Source organism: Daktulosphaira vitifoliae, unplaced genomic scaffold (genome assembly GCF_025091365.1).
Source record: "Daktulosphaira vitifoliae isolate Bord-2020 unplaced genomic scaffold, ASM2509136v1 Scaffold_2, whole genome shotgun sequence".
NCBI classification, from domain to species: domain Eukaryota; kingdom Metazoa; phylum Arthropoda; class Insecta; order Hemiptera; family Phylloxeridae; genus Daktulosphaira; species Daktulosphaira vitifoliae.
In genome coordinates, this window is record NW_026099573.1 from 45858033 (window position 1) to 45882411 (window position 24379).

General features: G+C 26.2%; 1 protein-coding gene and 2 long non-coding RNA genes across 5 annotated transcripts in view; 1 reads left to right on the forward strand and 2 right to left on the reverse strand.

Annotated features, from left to right (window-relative positions):
* LOC126899130 (uncharacterized) overlaps positions 1 to 16980 on the forward strand; it is a 58671-nt gene extending 41691 nt beyond the window's left edge. For 2 of the 3 annotated variants that reach the window (XM_050673686.1, XM_050673687.1), the window contains exons 3-6: positions 273 to 350; positions 436 to 710; positions 10049 to 10268; positions 16427 to 16980. In XM_050673686.1, the coding sequence (XP_050529643.1) occupies positions 273 to 350; positions 436 to 710; positions 10049 to 10268; positions 16427 to 16935 (1082 nt within the window). In that variant the 3' untranslated portion in view covers positions 16936 to 16980. Of the gene's footprint in view, positions 1 to 272; positions 351 to 435; positions 711 to 10048; positions 10269 to 10334; positions 10634 to 16426 lie in introns of those variants that run through there. The other variant, XM_050673688.1, reaches the window with a different exon arrangement.
* The window catches only part of LOC126899191 (uncharacterized), a 154180-nt gene that overhangs the window by 126477 nt on the left and 3324 nt on the right, over positions 1 to 24379 (reverse strand). The window lies entirely within an intron of this gene.
* LOC126899192 (uncharacterized) lies at positions 5528 to 6539 on the reverse strand. Its single transcript, XR_007702515.1, has 2 exons — positions 6344 to 6539; positions 5528 to 5694 (listed from the first exon to the last, which is right to left on the reverse strand). It is a non-coding gene; the product is annotated as an uncharacterized LOC126899192 (long non-coding RNA).

Sequence of the window (24379 nt, forward strand, 5' to 3'; positions counted from 1 at the left end):
ATTCGACATACTTTATCTTAATTAGGATATTAATAATGAACTAGCAGATCATGTAGCTTTTGGAATAATCCACCAATTTTTTAAAATTAAACACTATCTAAAGATTTGCATCGAAGTGTTTTTTTTTGATAGTGATTTTAATCACTGTCAGATATCATTATACTTGATCCATCTATGCCACGTCACCACTGTGCCGCGAACCCCCTGTGCTGTGTTTTTTTTCTCTATTTGTGTGTACTAGACTATAATATTCCAAATTTTTTTAATTTTAGGTTTCTCGTACAGAGAAAATAGCTTAATTAAAACGGAGATAGTTATACCGAGAAGCACTTCTTTACCAGTTAATCAAGGTATCATAAAAATGCGTCGAGTTATAACATCTTGTGATGATTCAAATAAACTAAATAATAAAAAACCTATTTTTTTTTTTTTTAGAACATGATGAAAATGGCTTTATTAATTCCTGTAAAGTTAATAGTGTCAAAAATTTAGACGTCGAAACTGAATTTAGGTTAACGATGATTGAAAGTGTACGAGAGGCAGTTAATAAAATATGTGAGCAAGCTGTTGAAAAAAGTACAGCAATAGTGAGTGCTGGAAAAGAACACCAAGCTAAGAAGACTACTAGAGCATCTATTGATTATTCGGATGTAACCGATTGTCATAGCAGTGAATTTTCTTTACCCCCCCCACCACAGCAATTGGAATCAGTGAGTAATATAAATAAATAAAGTTACCTATTACTCTAATTACATTTTTGTATTATTAAAACAAATATAATAGCATTAATGACTTAACAGACAAATAACCATTTGAACTACCTTAAATAGCCTTTTTTATCCTGTCACAGTCGTAGCTACCTATGGGTCAATTGGTAACGCACGAGTCTGAAATACTTGAAGTACGAGGTTTGAATCCCGCGAATCGGTCATTTTTTTTAATATATTCATAAAACATTTTAAAAATATTGTCACAATATTTTTTTTATAATATTTTAGAAATATACCTTTAAAATATTGCGAGAATGTAATATTCGCTGCCAAAGTATGTTCTGAGAACATTGTGAGAATATTTCAAAATATTCTAGGAATATTGTAGAAATATTTCATTGCTATGTGGGTATCAACATTAGGACCACAACTTTTCAATCTACAATAAAACCTTCTTAATAGTCTAAAAGAAAAATGAATTGAGAATTAATACATATGTTTATATTAACCTACTCCTCCCTATATTACAAACTTTAATTTAAGATATACAGAGTGGCCCACCACTCACTGACAACTTAAATAACTTTTGATCCAGTTAATATTTTTAGCTGATTTTTTTTTTTTAATGATAGTTATACGTTAGGTCTATAGCTATATCTCAATAATTAATTTTTTTACATTTTATTAAAAATATTAATTATTTTTAAATTTTAAATAAAATGTAAAAAAAAAATCTAAGATAGCTATTTTGTAGAGTAGAATTTAAGAAAAATTTTAGTAAAAAAATATCTTATTAATATTCAGTAGTAAATATTCTGTAGCGTTTTGAAGTTTGTGAAAATTTGAATTTTCATGTACTATTTTACGGTATTAAACATTGAAATACGTATTGAGAAAAGGACAGAAGAAAACGCTATCTTTTCAATATACTTTTGAATGAGAGTGATAAGTAATAATTGCCTTATCTAATTTCTTATCATGGTATTTATGCCAAGTTTGTAATGTATACACATTATCATCATATGTATACACAGTAATCATGAAAAGATAGCGTTTTCTTCTGTCCTCTTTTTAATACGTATTTCAATGTTTATAACCGTAAAATAGTACATGAAAATTCAAATTTTTACAAACTTCAAAACGCTACAGAACATTTACTACTGAATATTAATAAGATATTTTTTTACTAAAATTTTTCTTAAATTCTACTCTACAAAATAGCTATCTTAGATTTTTTTTTTACATTTTATTTAAAATTTAAAAATAATTAATATTTTTAATAAAATGTAAAAAAATTAATTATTGAGATATAGCTATAGACCTAACGTCTAACTAATATTTAAAAAAAAAATCAGCTAAAAATATTAACTGGATCAAAAGTTATTTAAGTTGTCAGTGAGTGGTGGGCCACCCTGTATTTAATATAATTTATTTTTCCACATTTTCCAAAATTGAAATGAAAACATTTGTTTTGTATGCATAGTTTATCGCTTTCATATACCCTTTCTATACTCAGATACTTAATTTTTATTTATAATTTTTTAAAAAAAAGATAAGTTACTAAAGTATAAATGTTAAAAATTTTCTTTAGCTTTTAAATTTAAAAAAAGTTATAGCAATTTTAAATTAAAAAAAAAATAAAATTTCTAATTTCCGATAATTAACTAATTTTGAGATATTCTTCTAAAAATTTTAAATTTAAAAAGTTTTTTTAAATTTTAACAGAACTTGGGAAACTTAAAATCATTATACGTATTTTTACAAGTTTCAGAAGTTTACTTTTTAATTTTAGCTTTAACTCACTCAAAAAAAAAAAAATAGTCATTACAGTATATTATTGAGTATAAAATTACTTACTCAAAAAATTGATATTTAGTATTTTTCTTTTAAGTATGACAACTTAAATAATAAAAAAAAAGTCATGCTTTCCTTGAAAACTTAAGAAGTATTAGAAAAATCTTTAATTTATATAGTCTAAAATCAACAACAATAGTATATTTGGCTATGAAAATATGTGTAAATTGAAAAAAATTGACATCTTATAATTTTAGCTTCGATGCGAAGCTGAGAAGGTATTAATTTTACTAAGGTGTGTTAATTTTTTTTTTTTTTGTGTCTGTTACCACTTTTTCTCAGCTCTCACCGAACCGATTTCTTTCAATGATACGTCAAAAGATCACAAATCGTATCTAGTCGAAGACATTACCCTCAAAAATTGAAAAAAATCCCTCGTTCCCCGTAAATTGGGGAAACCTCCAAAAAAATTACAAATTTATAATTCAGTAAATTTTGTCATTTTTTTCACTTTTTTTTCTTATAACATCCATAACTTTTTTAAAAATAAACAAATCAACATAATTTTTTTTTATACTAAAACCGTAGATATTTCCCTTTCATTTGATATCATTTTTTTGAAAATCTAACACTTAACCTGCTCATTGAGGAGGATTTAAAATAGCAACTTTTTTACAAAAACTAACTTTTTTAACTTGACTTTTGAAAATGTTCTGGAAATACTGCGTCCTTTAAACATATGTCAAATTAAAGCTTATATCATGTACTATAAAATTAAAAAAAAAAATTGTCCCGACGACGTATCTTCTATGCGTAAATGGCTACCGTATTCAAAAATATGCTATTTTTGTGTTAAAATTCTAGGTTTTGTATTTTATTTTATTTTAAAATATCTTATTAGGAGAATATATTGACTTTCATGAATATTATATATTTTAATTGACATAGAATAAAGTTAATAAGACATAATAAATTAAACTTATTAAATTTTTTTTACTTTTTTAAAATCGAAAAAGTAATTTTTAAATTTGAGTTAGCTTAAATAGCCAATTTTTTAGCTTCGATGCGAATTTTTTATATGTAAATACTAATTTTTAATAATATTAAAACTTAGAAGTGATAGAAAAAGTCTAATTGCAGATTTGAAAACATCGCGAAAAGTTGATTTAGAATGGTATATTTTTATTACTGATGAAAGTTCCTTGTAGTACAGTGCATTTATTTATAGTAACAAACAGTTTTTATTGAAAATTATTGTATCAAGCCCTTTAAATTTTTATACACGTAAAAGTAAAGCAAAAATAACTTCTTTATTATTTTTATAATTTCTCCGTTTAAATTACAATATTAAATTATTGAATATCAATTTCATATTAAATTTAATAATTATCATTAGTATTTATTCATATATTATATTTTAAAATTAAAGAACTACTAATTAAGATATAATCAAAGAAATAAGAGTTGATGTTGCTTTTGGAATAATCCACCAATTTCTCTAAATGAAACATTATCTACAGATTCGCATCGAAGCGTTTCTTATGGTAGTGATTTTAATCACTGTCAAATATCATCTATACTTGTCCCATCTATGCTTTTCTACATTGTGCCTCGACCCCACTGTGCTTTATAACACAATTTTTTTGTACTTAAAACTGCCATAACTTTTTCAAATATTAACAAATCAAAATAATATTTTTTTATATTGAAACCTTAGGTAATTTCCTTTCGTTTGATATCATTTTTATATATATATATAACTTAAATAATAAAAAAAAAAGTCATGCTTTTCTTGAAAATTGAGAAGTATTAGAAAAATCTTTAATTTATATAGTCTAAAATCAACAATAATAGTATATTTGGCTATGAAAATATGTGTATTCAATTTACACATTAACATCTTATAATTTTTTTAATTAGAATAAAACATCGATGAACTAACGAATTTTTTACGCGGATTATGGCAAAATCAGACAAATATTTACCTTAATTTTACGTTATTCTAGCAATATCTTACAGACAAAATTACTGTATAATTAAAATTTAACCTTTAATAAAAAATCAAAGGGTCTACAATTTTAAATTTTTGGAATTTTCCCCTAAAACTCAATTTAAATTTGCCAAAGTAAAATTATAAATATAATCTATATTATACCTTTATAATTTTTTAATTAAACTGTAAACAATCAACAATAGATTAAATTGCATGTTCAGTAAAAACTTCAATATCTCCTATCTAAATTACAGATTAATAATTAGTCCGTGTTCTAAATATAGATATTTGTGCACGAAATTCGCGGCAGACTATATCACGAAACAACGACGTAGGTACTACAGAATATAGAAAATATTGATTGTTGTCAACTTCATACACCTATTAATAGTTATCAAAAGATCCATTTCCAACCCCAGTTGAATTTATAAGCGTTGTAAAACTGATATAAGTTTGATAGTCAACATTAACTTACGACGGGCAACATTGAGATAACTGATAGCGGAAGAAAATTAGTTTTATCCACAGATAAAATAAATTGGATAGAATCTAGCCGGTATATCACGGTTTTTATTACAGAACTATAATGGATGCATGTTACTGATTGTTGTTGTTGAATGGAATAGGTTATGTAATAATTAAAATATTTAGAAGTTATTCGTAATATAATAGTATATAATATAAAATATCAAAACATATAATATAAGAGATGTACAACGGCAACGGGTCACTTTACTCGATAGACGGCGAAAACTACAACTAAACTGTAAACATGTATACAATAGGCTGCATTGAGTAAAACAACATAATCGTAAAAGGAATGTGTCCCTTTGACCTTGTACTATACTAACATAAGTAAAAATACATTAAATTGTTATCTTAAATAATATTACTGCACCCAGTGTGTTGTTTAATAATATCAACAGTTGTAATAACTACAATCCCGAATCACTGTATTTTATTATACAGAATTAAAAAAAAAATAGTTTTAGCTTCGATGTGAAGCTGAGAAGGTATTAATTTTACAAAGATGTGTTAATTTTTTTTTTTTTTTTGTGTCTGTTACCACTTTTTCTCAGCTCTCACCAAACCGATTTCTTTCAATGATACGTCAAAAGATCACAAATCGTATCTAGTCGAAGACATTACCCTTAAAAATTGAAAAAAATTCCCTCGTTCCCCGTAAATGGGGGAAACCTCCAAAAAAATTACAAATTTAAAAATCGCTAATTTTCGAAATTTTTTCAATTTTTTTTACTTAAAAGTGCCATAACTTTTTCAAAAATGAACATATCAATATAATTCTTTTTTATATAGATGCATAATATCATTACCTTTCATTTGGTATATTTTTTTTATAAATTTAACCCTTAACCTGCCCATAAGCAAAAATGCATGTAGAAAGTAGAACTTTTTCAACTTAACTTTTGAAAGTGTTCCAGAAGGTCTGACACTTTTATATATATCTTAAATTAAAGCTAATGTAATATACTTTATAATGGTAAAAAAAATTTCGGACTTTATTTTATCTTCATGGTGAAAACAGACATCAAAGTTGAGAAGGTATTAATTTTACTAATATGTTTTTTTTTCTGTTGCCACTTTTTCTCAGTTTTCGCTGGATCAATTTGATTCAATTATACATAAAAATATCACAAATCATTTATACAAAAATTCTGAAATGAAATTCTTAATGGTTTAGCTCACTAAGATGTGTTTATTTTATTATTTTTTTTTTTTGTATCTAGTCAAAGACTAATACANAAGATCACAAATCGTATCTAGTCGAAGACATTACCCTTAAAAATTGAAAAAAATTCCCTCGTTCCCCGTAAAAGGGGGAAACCTCCAAAAAAATTACAAATTTAAAAATCGCTAATTTTCGAAATTTTTTCAATTTTTTTTACTTATAAGTGCCATAACTTTTTCAAAAATTAACATATCAATATAATTCTTTTTTATATAGATGCATAATATCATAACCTTTCATTTGGTATATTTTTTTTTATAAATTTAACCCTTAACCTGCCTACAGGGGGGGATTTAAAATGACAACTTTTTTACAAAAAATTAACTTTTGAAAATGTTCCGGAAGGTCTGACACTTTTATATATATCTTAAATTAAAGCTGATGTAATGTACATTATTATGGAAATAAAAAATTTGACCTCTGGACTTGTCTTCGTGGTGAAAATGACTACCGAATGCTATTTTTGTCTGAAAATTCTCGATATTATTTTTTACATTTTTAACTGTATTATGCTATAACTTTTTGAAAAATATATGAATCAATACAATTTTTTTATGAGAAATAATATTTTTTAATAATCCCTTTTTCATTCGACATACTTTTTCTTAATCAGGATATTAATAAGGAACTAGCAGATCATGTAGCTTTTGGAATAATACACCAATTTTTTATAATTAAACACTGTCTAAAGATTTGCATCGAAGCGTTTTTTTTTTATAGTGATTATAATCACTGTCAGATATCATTATACTTGATCCAACTTTGCCACGTCACCACTGTACCGCGACCCCCTTGTGCTGGGTTTTTTATATTTTTAACTTTATAATGCTATAACTTTTTGAAAAGTGTATGGATCAGCACAATTTTTTTATGAGAAATAATATTTTTTAATAATCCCTTTTTCATTCAGGATATTAATAAGAAAATAGCAGATCATGGAGCTTTTGGAATAATCCACCAATTTTTTATAATTAAACACTGTCTAAAGATTTGCAGCGATCCCCCTGTGCTGGGTTTTTTTGTATAAGGTTCTACTAATATTATGACATTTACATATTACTATTATGCTCCAGAAGAACTGACGATTTACTTATTTAATAATTTAACCAGTTTGATAGTTAAATACGTAATTGCGTTCCTAGCGTTCCATTTCAATAAAATAGAAGGGGAGCTCCGTCCCCCCTCGTCAACCCCCTAATGAAGCACTGTTTATAAGGGGATTATTTACAGTAAGATATTCTTTTAAATTTTCTATTAACTCTAGTTTTTGATAAGTAGCAGATAAATTTATTCCACAAAATATTGAATTATTTGTTATACTGGTAAACAGATCTTCCACATTTGGTAGTGGATAATGTTTTACTTGAATAAATTTATTTATTGTTACCTTACAATCTATGTATATCACTATTCTATTTAGAAACTACAACTGTAAGTCTTCCCCAATTACTACATTTCACATATTTTTAAATTTTTAACTCTATCAGTTTATCTAACTTTTTATTGACTTTGTTTTTAATTTATGTGGTAATTAATAAGCTTTATGAAACTTTATAAAAAATTGATTTGGACTTTTTTTTTAATATTATCTTAGATTTATACTCTTTAATGACTTTATTAGAAGTTTCACATAATATTTTAATTTAACTTTTGTACTACTTAATTTTTTAACTTAATTCTACTGATTTACCAATAATTTTACTACTTTTTAATATATTTCTCTACCAATAATGGTGTAACAAGCTTTTGCTTCTTATCGTAAAAAACTTAAAAAAAAAAAAAAATTTTCTATGTTTACACTTTTATTTATTTTAATAAAAAATAATAATTTACCTATAGCTACTAGTTAATCGATAATTATAGAAACCAGTTCAATATTCATATTTACTAAGGGTTTAAAAGAAATCAATTTTAAATTCAATTTTTATTTATAATTGAAATATAGTGCACCAGAGTCTATAACAATTGAAACAAGTTTATCTTACACAACTATTTTAAATTTTAATGGACAATTATCTTCCATAATACAATTCATTTTTTCCATTTTTCTTGATAACACCTGGATACGCTCTGATTTGACGACGCTGAACTGCTTCTACTTCTTATACTATAGTTTTCTATTGAGAAAGAGAAAAATGCGTGTATTTTAGTTTTGCAAAATTTAGATATATACTTTTGTAAGAATATTTATTACTATGTTCTTACCACTTATATTATACACGTTTCATTTCCATGTACTTAATTCGCTGATGTGACAATTCTACTCGTCTGTAGCCCGGAGCTACTGACGTCGAACTAACAAAGGACAGTTGTATTTGGGTGACCGTTAGAGACATATTTTACAATACTAATACTTTTGTCTTATTTTTAAATTAACTTGTTTTATTCAACGACTCGTCTATCGCCAATTGTCATCAAAGCAAACCAACTCCGTGTCACATGAATATACCTACTAACCAACTGTACTAGGATTCAGGTCAGACGTTGTGTACATTACATATAACTTATATTTAATGAACATCTAAAATATAACTTTACTTTGTCGTTGACATAAAACAATAGTTTAACTTTATTTTATAGTCTAACTCTATTGTAACTAAGGTACACGATTGCCTGTATCTCCTTTAGGTAATTAAAACTCATTTAAGGAGATAGGGATATTATTTGGGCAGACGTCGGGTAGTTTCCGATTCTTGGTTGAACCCAACCCAACCAAACCCAACCAAGATCTTGAAGTATTAAACTAGTCCCTAATACTTTAACTATTGATTTTTTATTTTGTAATGTAATATTATTGTAGATACTTTTTTTGGATAAAGTAAAGTAATTTAATTACAGTATTATTTAAGTAACGGAAAATGTAACTTTATTACCAGTAAACCAAAGTAATTAGTAAAGTAATCTAATTCCGTTTTAATAGTAATTTTCACCACACTTTTAAGTTATGTAAGCGAAAAATTTTGTTTATTTAAGTTTTTAACTTTTATTTTAAATATGTGTTTAAAAGATTTAACAATGAAATAATTAATGAAATTTATTTCGAATTTTTATTTAAATTTTTTTTTAACGAGTTATGCGCACTTACATTTTTAGTTATCAATAGAAAGGTTAGTGTGATACCAGACAACGTTTGGGTTTGGGTGTATTCAAAGGAACATATTAAATGTAGTAATTTCTCCTTAGTTCCTTCTGTACTCAGGGCATTCTCTCCCGCTACATCTTTTATTAAAAAAATTTTGAATTTCAGAAGTCAATATCCTCACTATTGTGTTTCTCTATCCAAAAATATAATTTTTTTGGGTGATGAGTTATAAGTTATAAAGTACAAGGTACATAAAGGTAACGAGGGGATTGAGAAAAATATTACATTCAAATGACAATAAAAAGTACTGCATGTTTTTGAATAAGTGATAGCATTGACGTGCAAACAACATACCACCCAATTTGTGTATACAGAATACCAACATTTTTTCAAAGGCTTCAAAATATGCAATTACTTAGATAGTCGTATTTAATAAGTTATAAAACACAAAAGAATATACAAAATAAAAGGATAAATATAATAGTTCTTCTTCAAAAAGTACAAAAATTCATTTAATGCATTTAAAAAACATAGACTAGGTAAACAATTATTAACAATAATAAATAATAAACATTTTTAGATAATTTTAACTTTAAGCTGCTTTCATTTAAAGTATTGATTCACTATAGCACTATAGTATTTACTGATGAAATATAAACAGTAATTTAATTATCATATACTTCTTTTAAAGGTTTAAAATTATGTTAATACATATTTAGATTACCCAAGGGAATGATTCCACGTGGCCTCCCCCGCCTTCATTATTGGAAGCAGAAGAAGACAAGACTATTGGTACTGAGCTCTCTTTTGATTTACCGGATCTTCCTATAGAATTGGAACAAATTGATACAGATATAGAAAAAATAGTAACGCCTGTAAAAGAAACAAGAGCAACACTTGAAGAAACAAATGAAAAATTTAGTTTGGTTATTCCAACAGGTTAGTTGAATTAAAATTAAAAATACATCAGCTTTTAAATATATTTTAAATGTCCTTTCTTAAAAGTTATGCTTGTGTTTGAAAGAACTCGAAACCTTTTAAGGGTGTTAAACTAGAAATAATGTAGACGACACAAGATTTATGTACCGAACAGCGCTTAAAACTGTTTATTAAAATGTAATCAAAACGAGATAATTTTAATTGAATAAATAAGTATTATGTAAATAATATACCGCATTATTGTTCTTGTCTTCTACATGACGGTACAGGTAGATCGATCTTTATCAAGCGGTAAAAACAATACGGTCCGTACAATACGCGTCTCGGAGATGACTTCAACGTATATTGAAGCGGGTCGTCGTTAGCCGTGCGGCATTTGCTGGACTTTGTAACGTGTCGTGTAGCACAAGGTGTTGGTCAGTCAAAATACCATTAACATGCAGAACGTTAACGACTAATAAAGGTGGCGTGGGTCGCGGAGCTCCGTTTATCACAAAGAGTGGCATAATACCATGTCAAACCTTCATAGCCTAGAACAACGAAATAGAACTCTGGTACTCACACAATAAGGCGTGACGTGTTACTGATTGTGCTAAGTAGACTATTTTTTATTTATATTTTTTTATCTTTGATGCGTATCTCAAGTGTTGGTTTTACAAAATAATTAAAAATATTTTTGTGTCCTATCACGTGATACTCCACTTACACATATTGACCCGATTTGTTCAATGATAAGTTAAAATATCTCAAATTAAAGATAAATCGTTACATTTTGAACATTTTATTTTTATTCCTTAAAAAAAAGGAATATTTAAAAAAATATTTCTTCTTCTTCTTCCTCGCCTTAATCCCAACTACTTGGGGTCAGCCACCTTTATCCTAAACATCCACTTGACAAAATCTCCCACATCATTTACGCTCATATCAGCTGTCCTCAAATCACATTTAATAGTATCCCTCCGTATATTTTATGCTCTTCCTCTACCTCTTCTTCCTTCAACATTCATTTCTATAACTGTTCTTACAGCCTCCGATTATTCTCTTCTATAATATTTAAAAAAAAAAACCCAGCACAGAGGGACCGCGACCCCTCAAAATAATTTAAATAAGTTTAACTTTCTATGCTATATTAATTTTTATTTATATAATATTTATGAAAATCTGTACTCTCCTTGTCAGGTATTTTAAAATAAAAAACCCAGCACAAGGGGGTCGCGGTACAGTGGTGACGTGGCAAAGTTGGATCAAGTATAATGATATCTGACAGTGATTATAATCACTATAAAAAAAAAACGCTTCGATGCAAATCTTTAGACAGTGTTTAATTATAAAAAATTGGTGTATTATTCCAAAAGCTACATGATCTGCTAGTTCCTTATTAATATCCTGATTAAGAAAAAGTATGTCGAATGAAAAAGGGATTATTAAAAAATATTATTTCTCATAAAAAAATTGTATTGATTCATATATTTTTCAAAAAGTTATAGCATAATACAGTTAAAAATGTAAAAAATAATATCGAGAATTTTCAGACAAAAATAGCATTCGGTAGTCATTTTCACCACGAAGACAAGTCCNATATATATATATATATATATATATATGTCTATTAAACGGTACATTGATGTTATGGGAGACAGAGATATGGGCACATGCAAATGTGATCGTATCAGAACGAATCAAATTTATTCGACGTGTTCAACGAGCAAATGAATCTATCCAGGAATTCATCGATAGTTTAAAAAATGTATGAAACTTTTGCGAATTTGATACCTTTTTAGGCGACGCGTTGTGGGATTGTCTTATTAATGTTCTAAAATTAATACAACGCAAATTACTTGGCGAGAAGTCTTCAAAGTTTGAAAAACGTATGAAATCGCCTTATATTCCTAATTAGTCGGTAATATAACTAGCTAAATAAGCAGTTTTATTCTCAAATTAATGCGGTTATTAAATGAGAAGTGGAATTTAACCCGTCCGTTACTCGCGCGTAGAGCGATTCGCTCAACAGGTATATTTTATCATAAGGTACTATGATATCATATAGTACCTTTTTTTTCATAAGGTACTATGAATTTGAGGAAAGTTCAACTACGAGCAATCAGTGGTTCTCATTTTAAAAACAATGTGAGGGAAATTCTCACTGACACGGTACAAACATTTTACTGTGACTAATGATGGTATTTTAAGTCTTTATTAGGCAGAAATTGGTTAAATATAATTTCTCGTGGTTGAAGAAAAATTTTTATTAGTGTAAAGAGTAACGTAAATCAAGGTGAAAATCAGTTACTTATAAGAAAATAAGGATAAAAATCAAAATGTTTATGAAATTAAAATACATTTTCCCTATTTTATTCCTAGTAATTATAATAAAAAATTATAGTAATATTGGGTATAAAATAAATTTAACTTTAAAGGATAACGATTCCAATAATAAACGGTTCACATCCATATCACATTAATTTTATCCATATTAGCAGTTCTTTGATTTATAAGTATAATATATGAATAAATAATAATTATAGTAATTAAATTTAATATGAAATTGATATTCAATAATTTAATATTGTAATTTATACGGATATTGTTTAAAAATAATAAAGTAGTTGTATATTTCTATACTTTTAATGTGTATAAAAATTTAAAAGGATTGAAGCAATACTTTTCAATAAAAATGTTTGTTACTTATAACAAAGTTGTAAGTTTTATACACTGGACTACAAGGAACTTTCATCAGAAACAAAAATATACCTTTCTAAATCAACTTTTCGCAATGTTTTAAATGTGCAATTAGACTTTTTCTATCGCTTCTAATATTTGATAATATTACTAATTAGTAAAAAATAAGTATTTATATATAAAAAAATAATTTGTTTTCAAATTATTACTCATTTTGATTTTTAATATGTTATAAGTAATTAGTGCAAAATGTTATTTTTAACCAATTTTTTTGATTCTTTAAAGTTGATTTTTTGATATAAAAAAAAGTTGAATTTATTACCATAACATTTTATATCATAAATGATATAAAAGTATTCATATATAATATATATGAAAATCTACGTATGCTCATTGTAAGGTATTTTAAAATAAAATAAAATACAAAACATAGAATTTAATCACAAAAATAGCATATTTTTTTTCATAGTAAAGTATATTACATAAACTTTAATTTAATATATATATAAAAGTGTCAGAGTTTCAGGAACACTTTGAAAAGTTAATTTTTTGTGAAAAAATTGTCATTTTGAATCCTCCCTGTGTGAAGGTAAAGAGTTAGATTTATAAAAATAATATACCAAATGAAAGGTAAAGACATCATGCATTTATAAAACGGTAGCACAGTGGGGTCGCGGCATAGTGGAGACATTGCATAGTAGGGTNCTGTGTGAAGGTAAAGAGTTAGATTTATAAAAATAATATACCAAATGAAAGGTAAAGACATCATGCATTTATAAAAAAAAATTATATTGATTTAGTTATTTTTAAAAAAGTTATGGTATTTTCAAGTAAAAAATTTGAAAATATGTCGAAAATTAGCGATTTTTAAAATTTTTAATTTTTTTTGAGATTGCCCCCATTTACGGTGAACGAGGGACAATTTTTCCAAATTTTGAATTATGTCACGTCACAACTATGCCGCGATCCCCTTGTGCTGGATTTATTTTTTTTTTATTAGAAAATCGACCCGACCCAATTTCTAGATGGTTTTCACACGCGCGTAAAGTACACGTTCGGCTTTTTTCGGCAGTTTTGTAATGGTACAAAAAAACTTCAACGAAACAATAAAATAAATGTGTATATTTATTAAGTTTACTATAAGAATCATATTTTTATTAGATAAGAATCCTTAAGTTATAGCCATCAGTAATTAAATTCTTATTTCGAAGCTTTCATTTTAAACATACTAAACATATTATCGCTATGTTCAATATGATTTATGTCCTCTTATACAATTCTAGGCTGTTTGTTAAATTGATTCTTCATAAAATCTATTGACCCTTAAAAATTCAAAGTCAATTGATAATTAAGATTTCCGACGTGCATAGTAGTTCTTTCAAATAAAGATCACAGTTATTTACGGACTATTCGTGCATAGTTCAGAAATATTTTTATATTATTTTACTATTATTTAAAATTTAATCATTATTTAAAGAATATTATGTGATATTTAAATCGTCTTAAAAACAATATTTCATGGAATAAAATTAAACATTCAAGTAATATTTGATCAATAATTTTTTATTTTAAGTTTAGTTAGTAGTGCACACTTCATTACTTCAATATCAGTAACTTATATTTTTGAAATTGCTAATTTTTATTTTCTTCTAAAAATGTTAATTCTTTAAAATTTATAACATTTATTCTTTCAATTTTTTTTAGAAACTCATTCTAAATTGCATAAATAAAAAGGAAAGAATTAGTAAGGTTGACAAAACAAAATTATCTGTAAACTATTATTAATATAAATTATTAAAATTAGGAAAGCATAAGTACTATTTCATTTGTTGAGTATATCTTAGGCAAGCGTTAAAAAGTAAGTTTTTTTAAGAATGGAGGAGTTTAATTTAAAAAATATTTAATTAACTTCATATTTTTTTAATAGTACCAAGTATACTTAATTAACTTTATTTTAATAACTTTAATTTTTCTTTTTTTTATTAAAAAAATATAATAAACGAAAAATTAAGATTAATTTTATATTTGTTTACATTTAAAAAATACTATCTCCAATTTTTTTGTAAAAGCGTCCAATTAAAATTTTATTTATTTTAATTAACTAAATTGATTATTAAAAAAAAATGATTTTAATAGTAATTTTTAAAGATAACTTTCGAATGTTAAATGATAATGTATTTTTATAAAATTAAATTAACTTTTAAAATAAAAATGTATGAGTTTCTGTCGTGAAAAAATTTAAAACAGGGGATGAAGTTGGTTAATTCAGTTCAGCTATACTGTATTTTTATATAGCGTTAAAATAAAAACGATACTCTGTTGCCCTACACTATAACTTAAACCTAATATAATTAAAAATGTAAATTACATGATATATTATATAATATGTTATATTATCAGAGATGTATTTAAAGTTTTGACGCCTCTGGCAGTTTTCTATTGACGCTTCTATATACTCCCTATATTTTATGTATTATGGTTACAAAGAATGCTAACGCTCCTTAATTCCAAAAAAAAAATCGACACCCGGGACAATAATACCCACTTGCTCCCTCCCCTAAATACGTCCTTGTAAATTATATTACTACTTTTACACAGCACAACAAATAATAAAAACATTTCTTTCTTTCATTAAAATACTATCTGTTATTTACAATTTATATATGAATACTATATAGAATTTTAACACTGATACCGAACTAAGCTTCAGAAATGTTATATCATATCTAGTTTTTTGAATAACTACTAATTGATAATTTAGGGATAATTACACAATAAAATTGTCATAAAAAGTATAATTTTTTTTTTCGTGATTTCATGATGTTAAATAAGATTTAAGAAAAGTTTGGGACTGTTTCATCAAGTTTAACCGATTACTTCATCTTTATAATTGAGTTTGAGTGTCATTAAAAAAAAAAAATATTAAACTTTCAAGTATAACTTTTATTTGGTTTAAGTTTCAATTAACCAAAAAATAGATAATTTTAGAATGGATTTAAAATATAATTATTTAACTGTGTACATTTTCAAAATTTGTAACCAATACTAGTTTTTATGTATACTTTTTTAGTATTGTTTTATTTTGAAGAAATTGAAATAATGATTTAATACAATCTTATACATTTTTTAACGATAAATACCAAGGTTTATTTAGAATTTATGTATAACAATTTTATAATTAATTATTTATGTAACTAATAATTCAAGTTTAATAATCTAAATCAGTTACACTTGGTTGAATAGTCACAAATTTTATACAACTCTTAATAAACAACATGAAATAATTTTAGGAAATTAAAAAAAAATAATATTTTCTATGATATTTCTGGAAAATTATCGCTTAATTTCCAATTAATAATTATCCCAAATCTAGATAAAAAAACATGAAACCCAATTCGGAATCAGTGTACAACTCGTAAATAAATCAGTCTAATATTAAATTTAATTTTTATTTCATTAAAGTGTTTTATATATTTCAGAAGAACAAAATTGTAAAATGAATTCTATAAAAGATTCTGAAATAAAATCAGATGAAAATGCAGCTACCACTATTCAAGCTGTTTATAGAGGTTTTCGAACTCGCAAGTACATAGAATCAGCTAATGCTGCTGCTGCCAAAATTCAAGCTGGATTTCGTGGATACCAGGTTAGACAATCATTAAAAAATGCTGTAAATTTTACGGCTACCACCACAGATGACAATAGTCAATGCTGGTCAGATGAAGAACAAAAATCAGTTGTTTCAGTCAATTACTGTATTCCGGCTGTTACATCTTCAACTGTAATTGGAAATAATTTGACAATCGATCAAGAATATGATGAAACTAGAGTAAATTCATCATCTGATCAACATAATGTCGAAGATAATGCTCGAACAGATGCTGCGATTAAAATTCAAGCTAGAGTTAGAGGTTATGTAACGAGGAAAAGGTTGAGCAAAGAAAAAAATGAGAGAAATGATGTTATTGATCAAACAAGCAATAATTAGTTAAACATTTATTTTTCATTATAATTACAATAAGATTTATTGATATATACAGAGTGTTTTATTAAGCACACTACCCTCCATTTATTCGTTAAAGATTTATTTTTTTTATACAAATATATAGACTAAAATTAATTAATTTTTATAAACTATTGTAATAGTAAGATTTATTTTAGCATACAATGGACCAACAGGTCTGAGTGCATGGGCATTATATCTACCTCGATAATAACTAAGATTTATTTTAAATAATAGATTTTAAGGTTATTTTTTTAAATTTAAATGGGAACTTATTTTTTTTTTCTTACTATTAAATAGAGAAGGGCCAAAATAGAATTTTGACTGATTAATAATCAGTATTATATTATTACTTTTTTAGTAGTCATAATTTTTAGGCGAGCACGTAGAAGAATTCAAAAACTTTGTGTTATAGTTAAAATAGAACGCTCCGATACACTACACCGCTACTCCTCTTTTCTAAATCTTCAAATGCTAATACTTCAAATCTAATAATATAAAACTGCCTATTGACCAATCAAAATTGTATTTAGACCGATCTCCAATTATTAGTAAAAAAATTGTAACAGTTTGCTGTTAATCTTTTAAAAATTAACCCTAAAATCTCCCTTAAAATAAATTATACATTTATTACCATATAAACCAATTTTAAATTGGTTTAAAAAATTCAATTTAATTTATACATTTTAATGAAAAGATGGAGAGTAGTGCGTTTAATAAATTAACTATATAAATTTACATATACAGGTGGTCTACTATGTTTTACAATTTTAATAACTTTTGATCCATCCAATATTTTGCGTTACTTTTTTTATAAAATTTTTTAACGTTATGGACTGCGTTAAAATTATATTTATTACTTTTTGTCTCTATAGAGATATTATTATAATAAAAAAATTGAATTATTCATTTTATAATTCTTTTCTTACAAATAGTGCCGATAGGTTGATAACTTTAAGATAAGTACACTTATTAAGTTACAACCTTTTTAATACTTACTCACTCAATGTATTAAAATTCATGTAACTAAATAAGTTTTTATCATAAAGTTGTTATCAACCCATCAAATTTTTTTGTAAGAAAAGAGCAACAAAATAACCTTTTTACATTTTGAAAAAAATTTAAATTTTATTTTAATTTTATTATTTGAGTAAAATACTAAAAAAAATATATTTAACATAGTACAAAACTGTTAAAAAAAAAAAAAAGTAAATAACGCAAAATATTTTCTGAATCAAAAGTTATTAAAGACGTCAAAATCTGGTGGGGAGTTATTAAAATATATTTAAATAACTTCTAATCTGCTGAATATTTTAATTGTTTGTTTTATTAGTAAATTCTATTCTTATAACTCATAACAAAACACCATTTGAAATATCTTATTTAATTTTTTTCAGAATAACTTCTTAGAAAAAATATTATCATGATTTCAAGTTTTATGTTTTAATACATAGATATTTGATTATATAGCTATATTGTTCATAGATGTGTAATATAGTTTAAAATTATAGTAACTATAAATTTTTCACAACCTAAATCATAGTTTTTATTAAACATTTTATATATTAGTATGTAAATATTTTTTAATAATTAAGGAATCTAATAATTCAAAAAGATAAAACTCATATATAATAAATATTGAACCTAAAAAAAAATTTTAAAAACGGTAGCACAGTGGAGTCGCGGCACAGTGTGAGAGTGGCATAGTTGGGACTAATATAAATTATATTTGACAGTGATTAAAATCACTATTATAAGAAATTCTTCGATGCAAATTTGTAGATAGTATTTAGTTAAAAAAAATTGGTGAATTATTGAAAAGCAAAATTCTAACTTAAAAAGAATTACTGAAAAATTACAATGATGCATGGGCAATGATTTTTACTGAATCGGCAAACGTTCGTCGCATTCGTTTTTTAATAAATTTGACAATTTAAGCTAATTCAAATGTTAAAATTAATTTTTTCGACTTAAAAGAAAAAAAAATTGAAATAAGTTTAACTTTATTTTCTATGTCAATTAGTTTTATGTAATATTCATGAAAATCAGTGTACCCCATTATAAGATATATTAAAATAAATTAAAATACAATACCAAGAATTTTAACACAAAAATAGCCATTTGCACATAGAAGCTAAGTCGTCGGGACAAATTTTTTTTTTTTAACTTACAGTACAAAATATAAGCTTTAATTTGACATATATTTGAAGCTAGGAGTATTTTCGGAACATTTTCAAAAGTTAAGTTGTAACGTGTCAAAAAGTATCTGCTTATTTTTTTTATCTATTTGTATATATATAATATATATGTGTGTGTGTGTTCTAAATTATCTTTGTTGAGCCGAATGCGTGTTGCGACAGCATTTATCAGTTAAATAATCGTGATAAGATGTTATGATATGTTTGTGCGCGTGCGAGATAGTCAGCTGTATACTACTTCGGACCGGTTCTTGGACGGCATTTGTGTGTACACTCACTCCGCTCCTTTCCTATCTTGAGCGTCATTTGCGCTTTTCACCACATACATTGTCGCCTTGCGATATTTATTTTTATTCAAATTGTTCTCAACATTTTCCGGCATTGAGTAATAAAATTTGTTGACCTCTACTTTAAAGGCTAGCCGTGTTGTCGCCATCAGACCGCCTGGTCAAACGACGAACGTTTTGTTGGAAATTAGCCGTCTTCTGAATACCTTTGATTAATTTTCGTCCGTAGCGGTCGTGATTTTTTGTTGTTTGCGCTGCAACTGTTTTTTAGGTTCGATGCGAAGCTGAGAAGGTATTGGTTTTACTATGATACCTTGTAATTAAGGTACACGATTGCCTGTATCTCTTTCAGGTAATTAAAACTCATTTAAGGAGATAGGGACAATATTTGGGCAGACGTCGGGTAGCTTCCGATTCTTAGTTTTTACCAAGATCCTCAAGTATCAATCAAGCCCCTAACATATGGTGGAGGCGCCGGTCTTTGTATTTCAATTGAGTTTCGAGATATACTTTCTATTTTTTTTAAGGCACTCATATACGAAGTCGATTTCCCTAAAGTGTACACAAGTTACAGTTAGATTATTTAAGTAAAATTTTTTATTATTATTATTATATATTTTTTTCTGGAATGTCAATTGCTGTTTGGGCGTAATAATAATTTCTATCATTTTGGTTTTGTTTATAAATTAATAATTTATAAAAATATGCAAAATTTTATGGAACTGTTATTATATTCGGGAAATGTGAAAACAGATATTGATAAATATCTTAAGTATTTCGATCGCGTAGCAAAAACGAATGAATGGGATGATAATAAAAAACTTTCTATGTTACCCTTATATTTACAGGATCATGTACTTAAAATATTTGAATTTATAGAATATCGATCGACAAATTTAACTTATGGTTTTTAATTAATTTAGCTGCTCGTTTTGGATTAACCAATTCTATTTGTGTTTCCGTTGTACATGTTCCATCATTTTACCTGTTAATAATTGAATGCATATTAATGTTATGTTCAGATATTTAATATTTTTAAACATATCTAAAACAACATTAATTTAAAAAATTATTTTTGACTTTCTTTCTTAACCTGTATTCAATTGGAATTAATTCGCCAATCATGTCGATTGTTTGAATAATAATATCTTATGTACCTATAATGCAAACATATTATTATTAATAATTTATTTTAAACTATTATTTCATAAACTGCCTTTTATACTTTTAAACCATTTGCTATAGCCTTATTTAAATTAAGGTAATGTTTGACGTGTACTCTAATGAAACACGTCTATTGTAATGTACAAACGCACTATACAAAAATAAAATAAATTACAATTAATGTAGTGGACATAGATATTTGAATATGATCTGAAGGCAGTTCTCCATTTTATTATAATAAGCGTTACCAGAAATTAATGTATCACAATATATTAAATTTATTTGTAATAATGTGTACAGGCTGATTATTTTATCATAACATTTTTTTTTTTTTATTACTTTTAGTTACTTGTTATTCTTGAATTATTTAATTATTATTAAGCTATGTAATACTTTTTAAGCTTATCCCTTATGACTTGTAAGAGTGTCAACTTTGTTTTTTTAAATGAGAACACATATTTTGAATTTAATAAAATGTTTGAGTTATTAATTTAATAGTAAATGGCATTTGAATTTTTAGTATAACTTTATTAGTTTATTAGATATAAACATTTAAAGTTTCAAATTTTTAATTAATATACAATGTATATTGTACTTGTATAATACATGAATGATTACAAATACAGGTAGCTTATTGGTTATTTATGACGTCGCTATCACAGACACAGTGTTTATTGTTTATGCTTTCTGTATTGCCAGTTGGTGTAAATATATCAACAATGTGCCTTACTACCATTGATAATAAATGCTGCGTATCTGCAAATATCATAAAAAAATAATTATCTATCCGTATTAGTACGGATAGAAGTACTATTTTATACATGTTTATTAACTTTAAAATGTTATATCTAATAAATGAATTAAGTTACATTAAAAATTCAAATGCCATTTACTATTCAATTAAAAACGGTTTCAAACGGCGGGAAAATATAAGATTACAACCGATTTTAATATTAATTAGGTGGATGGCTGATGTCGAGTGAAACAAAAGTGAGTACCCGCCTAAATAAGAGGATACTTATGGATACTTGATTAAAAGAGATGTCTTTAAAATTGTTTAAGTGACAACCCCAGTTAGTATTTTTTGCGTTTAGCGAAGAGAAATAAACATAAGATTGTTCAACAAATATATTATTTTTAGGAGGGCAGTATACAGCAGCAAAAGTAATAGGTATGTGATTTAAAACAATATAAAGGAAGATTGTAAATAGTTTGTCTGAAATTTTAAGTAGGTATTATATTTTATAGATGATTTAATAATGTTTGCAGTACCTTCTCGTCCTGAGTTGTGTTACGTCGCTATTTAGGGGTTTAGCCTAAATGCCCGTCGACAGTATTCTAAGGGACCAACGGGGGATAGCTGGCTAGGCTATATCTACCTTAGGTACTTAAGTTTCCTATTTAATTTATATTCCCTTAGAGGAACTACCAAGGGTCGCACTACAATATATATATATATAAGACTTTAGGTTAACAACGATATAAATAAATATTTATTAAGCAACTGAAATATTAAATAGATAATACAACCTGCTGGACACCTAGAGATGATATAATCCAACAGGGAGCTGACGGCGACACACACACACACTATAATATACGGGGTAGCGAAGTTAAGTTAATTATCAGGCAAAAGTAGTGATCGCGAAGATGGTAAAATGTCAACTGTCGATAGGGTATCTTATTATGGCACATTGGTCGTAAATTGCAAAAAGTGTTTATGTGTGCAGTCCGCCCTCCTGTTAGTATTGTTGTATGTGTTAATAATATATATATATATATATGTCTATTAAACGGTACAATGATGTTATGGGAGGCAGAGATATGGGCACATGCAAATGTGATCGTATCAGTTGTTAGGATGATTTGTGTGCAACATTTGATATTATTGATGTATTAGTCAAGTGGCTATCAGCTATAAATTCTAAGTCAATATTGAGTTCATTTAGTATAAATAAAAGTTCAAATTTGTGGTTGTATAAGCCATTAATACTCCATAATAGGATGAGAAAATATTTTGAGGTTTGTAGTATGCATGCACTATTATTGTTATCAAGTGTGTGATCATGCTCGCATGTAAATATGTTATTCAAATTATTATTATATAAGACTGTTAAATTATAATGATATTATACAAAATACAGTAAAATAGTGTTAATGTATAATGTATTATTAATAATTAAAAAAAAAGTCCACAAATACATCTTGGCGCAGTCGTATTAATAGGATTAATAAGATAATTGTGGATAAAAGAAAAACTGACAAGATTATAAACGAACTTAACAAACCAGATCAATTAAAACTTGAAAGAAATCTGGAAGACAACTTCAAGAGATTTAAGCAGGAAACTGACTTAAAAGATGACAAAATTAAATTGCAGGGTGTTCAACTTACTGGGGCCTGAAGCTTTAAGACTTTATAACACGTTCAAGCTCAAACCGTTGAAGTCTCAGAAAGTACTGAACACATTTGAAGAATATTGTATACCCCAAAAGAATGAGGTAATAAAGTATTTTCGATTTTTCTCTCGAAAACAATTGGAAAATGAGCAATTTGATATCTTTTACATTCGTAGCTTCGTGATCATTTGAATCTATGGAAAAAAAATGATTGCGTACAAAAATAGTTATTGGGTTGCATAATAAAGAGCTCCAAGCAAGGCTTCTGAGAGAATATATAGAACTAAAAAAATTAATCAAACAGTGTCAAGCAACAGAGGAAACGAAAGCGAATCGACAAATACTTTAAGAAGAAGCTAAAGAAGTCAACGTTTAGTAAATGGTGAAAAGAAATTCAACAAAGGAGACAGAAAGATTGTTGATGAGCGATCAAGTCAAATAAATGTCAAAATGATCACAAATTGTAAAAGGTGTGCTTCAAATCACAAAATCAACGAATGTTATGTTTATGGTTAGGAATGCAATAAATGTAATAAATTAAATTATTTTGCTAAATGTTGTAAATTTAATAGTAATAATATTTTAAAACATAATAAGATTAATAAGAATGAAAAAAGTAATCAATATAAATTGTGGAGAAGAGTTAAATAAGATAGTAGTTTTAAGTGTATTAGGAATTAATGGTAATAGTTGGATTGAAGATGTATGTATAAATTATCATGTTGATATTAAAATTGATACAGGAGTATAAGTAAATATATTACCATTCAGTTTATTCAGGGAATTAAAATTAAATTAGTGAGTAATAATTTAAAGATTTAAGCATTTGGGGGATTTGTGATAAAGCCTTTAGGAAAAGTTTATGTTAAGGTTAATAATAATAAAAAAAAAATGTATAGACAATTTATTTTAGTAAACAAAGAGACAAATCCAATTTTAGGATTAACTGATAGCAAGTGATGTAAATAATGTAAAATTAACTGGTGTGAGTCATCTTAATCATTTAAGTATGATAAGTAATGCTGAAAAAGAGAAATTTATAAATAAAAATATTGTTGTATTTGCTGGAATGGGATCATTCTCAAATAAAATATTTATTAAATTAAATAATGAGACCACACCAAAAATATGTCCAACAAGAATGGTACCTTATACCATAAAAAAATAAATTAAAAGAAACTTTAAATGAACTAGTTGGATTAGATATAATAGAGGAAGAGAATGAACCGTGCGAATGGGTAAGTATTATGATAATTATAGAGAATAGTGATAAAAGTCTAAGAATTTGTTTGGACCCGAATGAACTAAATAGGTTTATAATGAGGGAAATATATCAGATACCGTCATTTGAAGAGATAAAAATATAATTAACTAAAAAAAA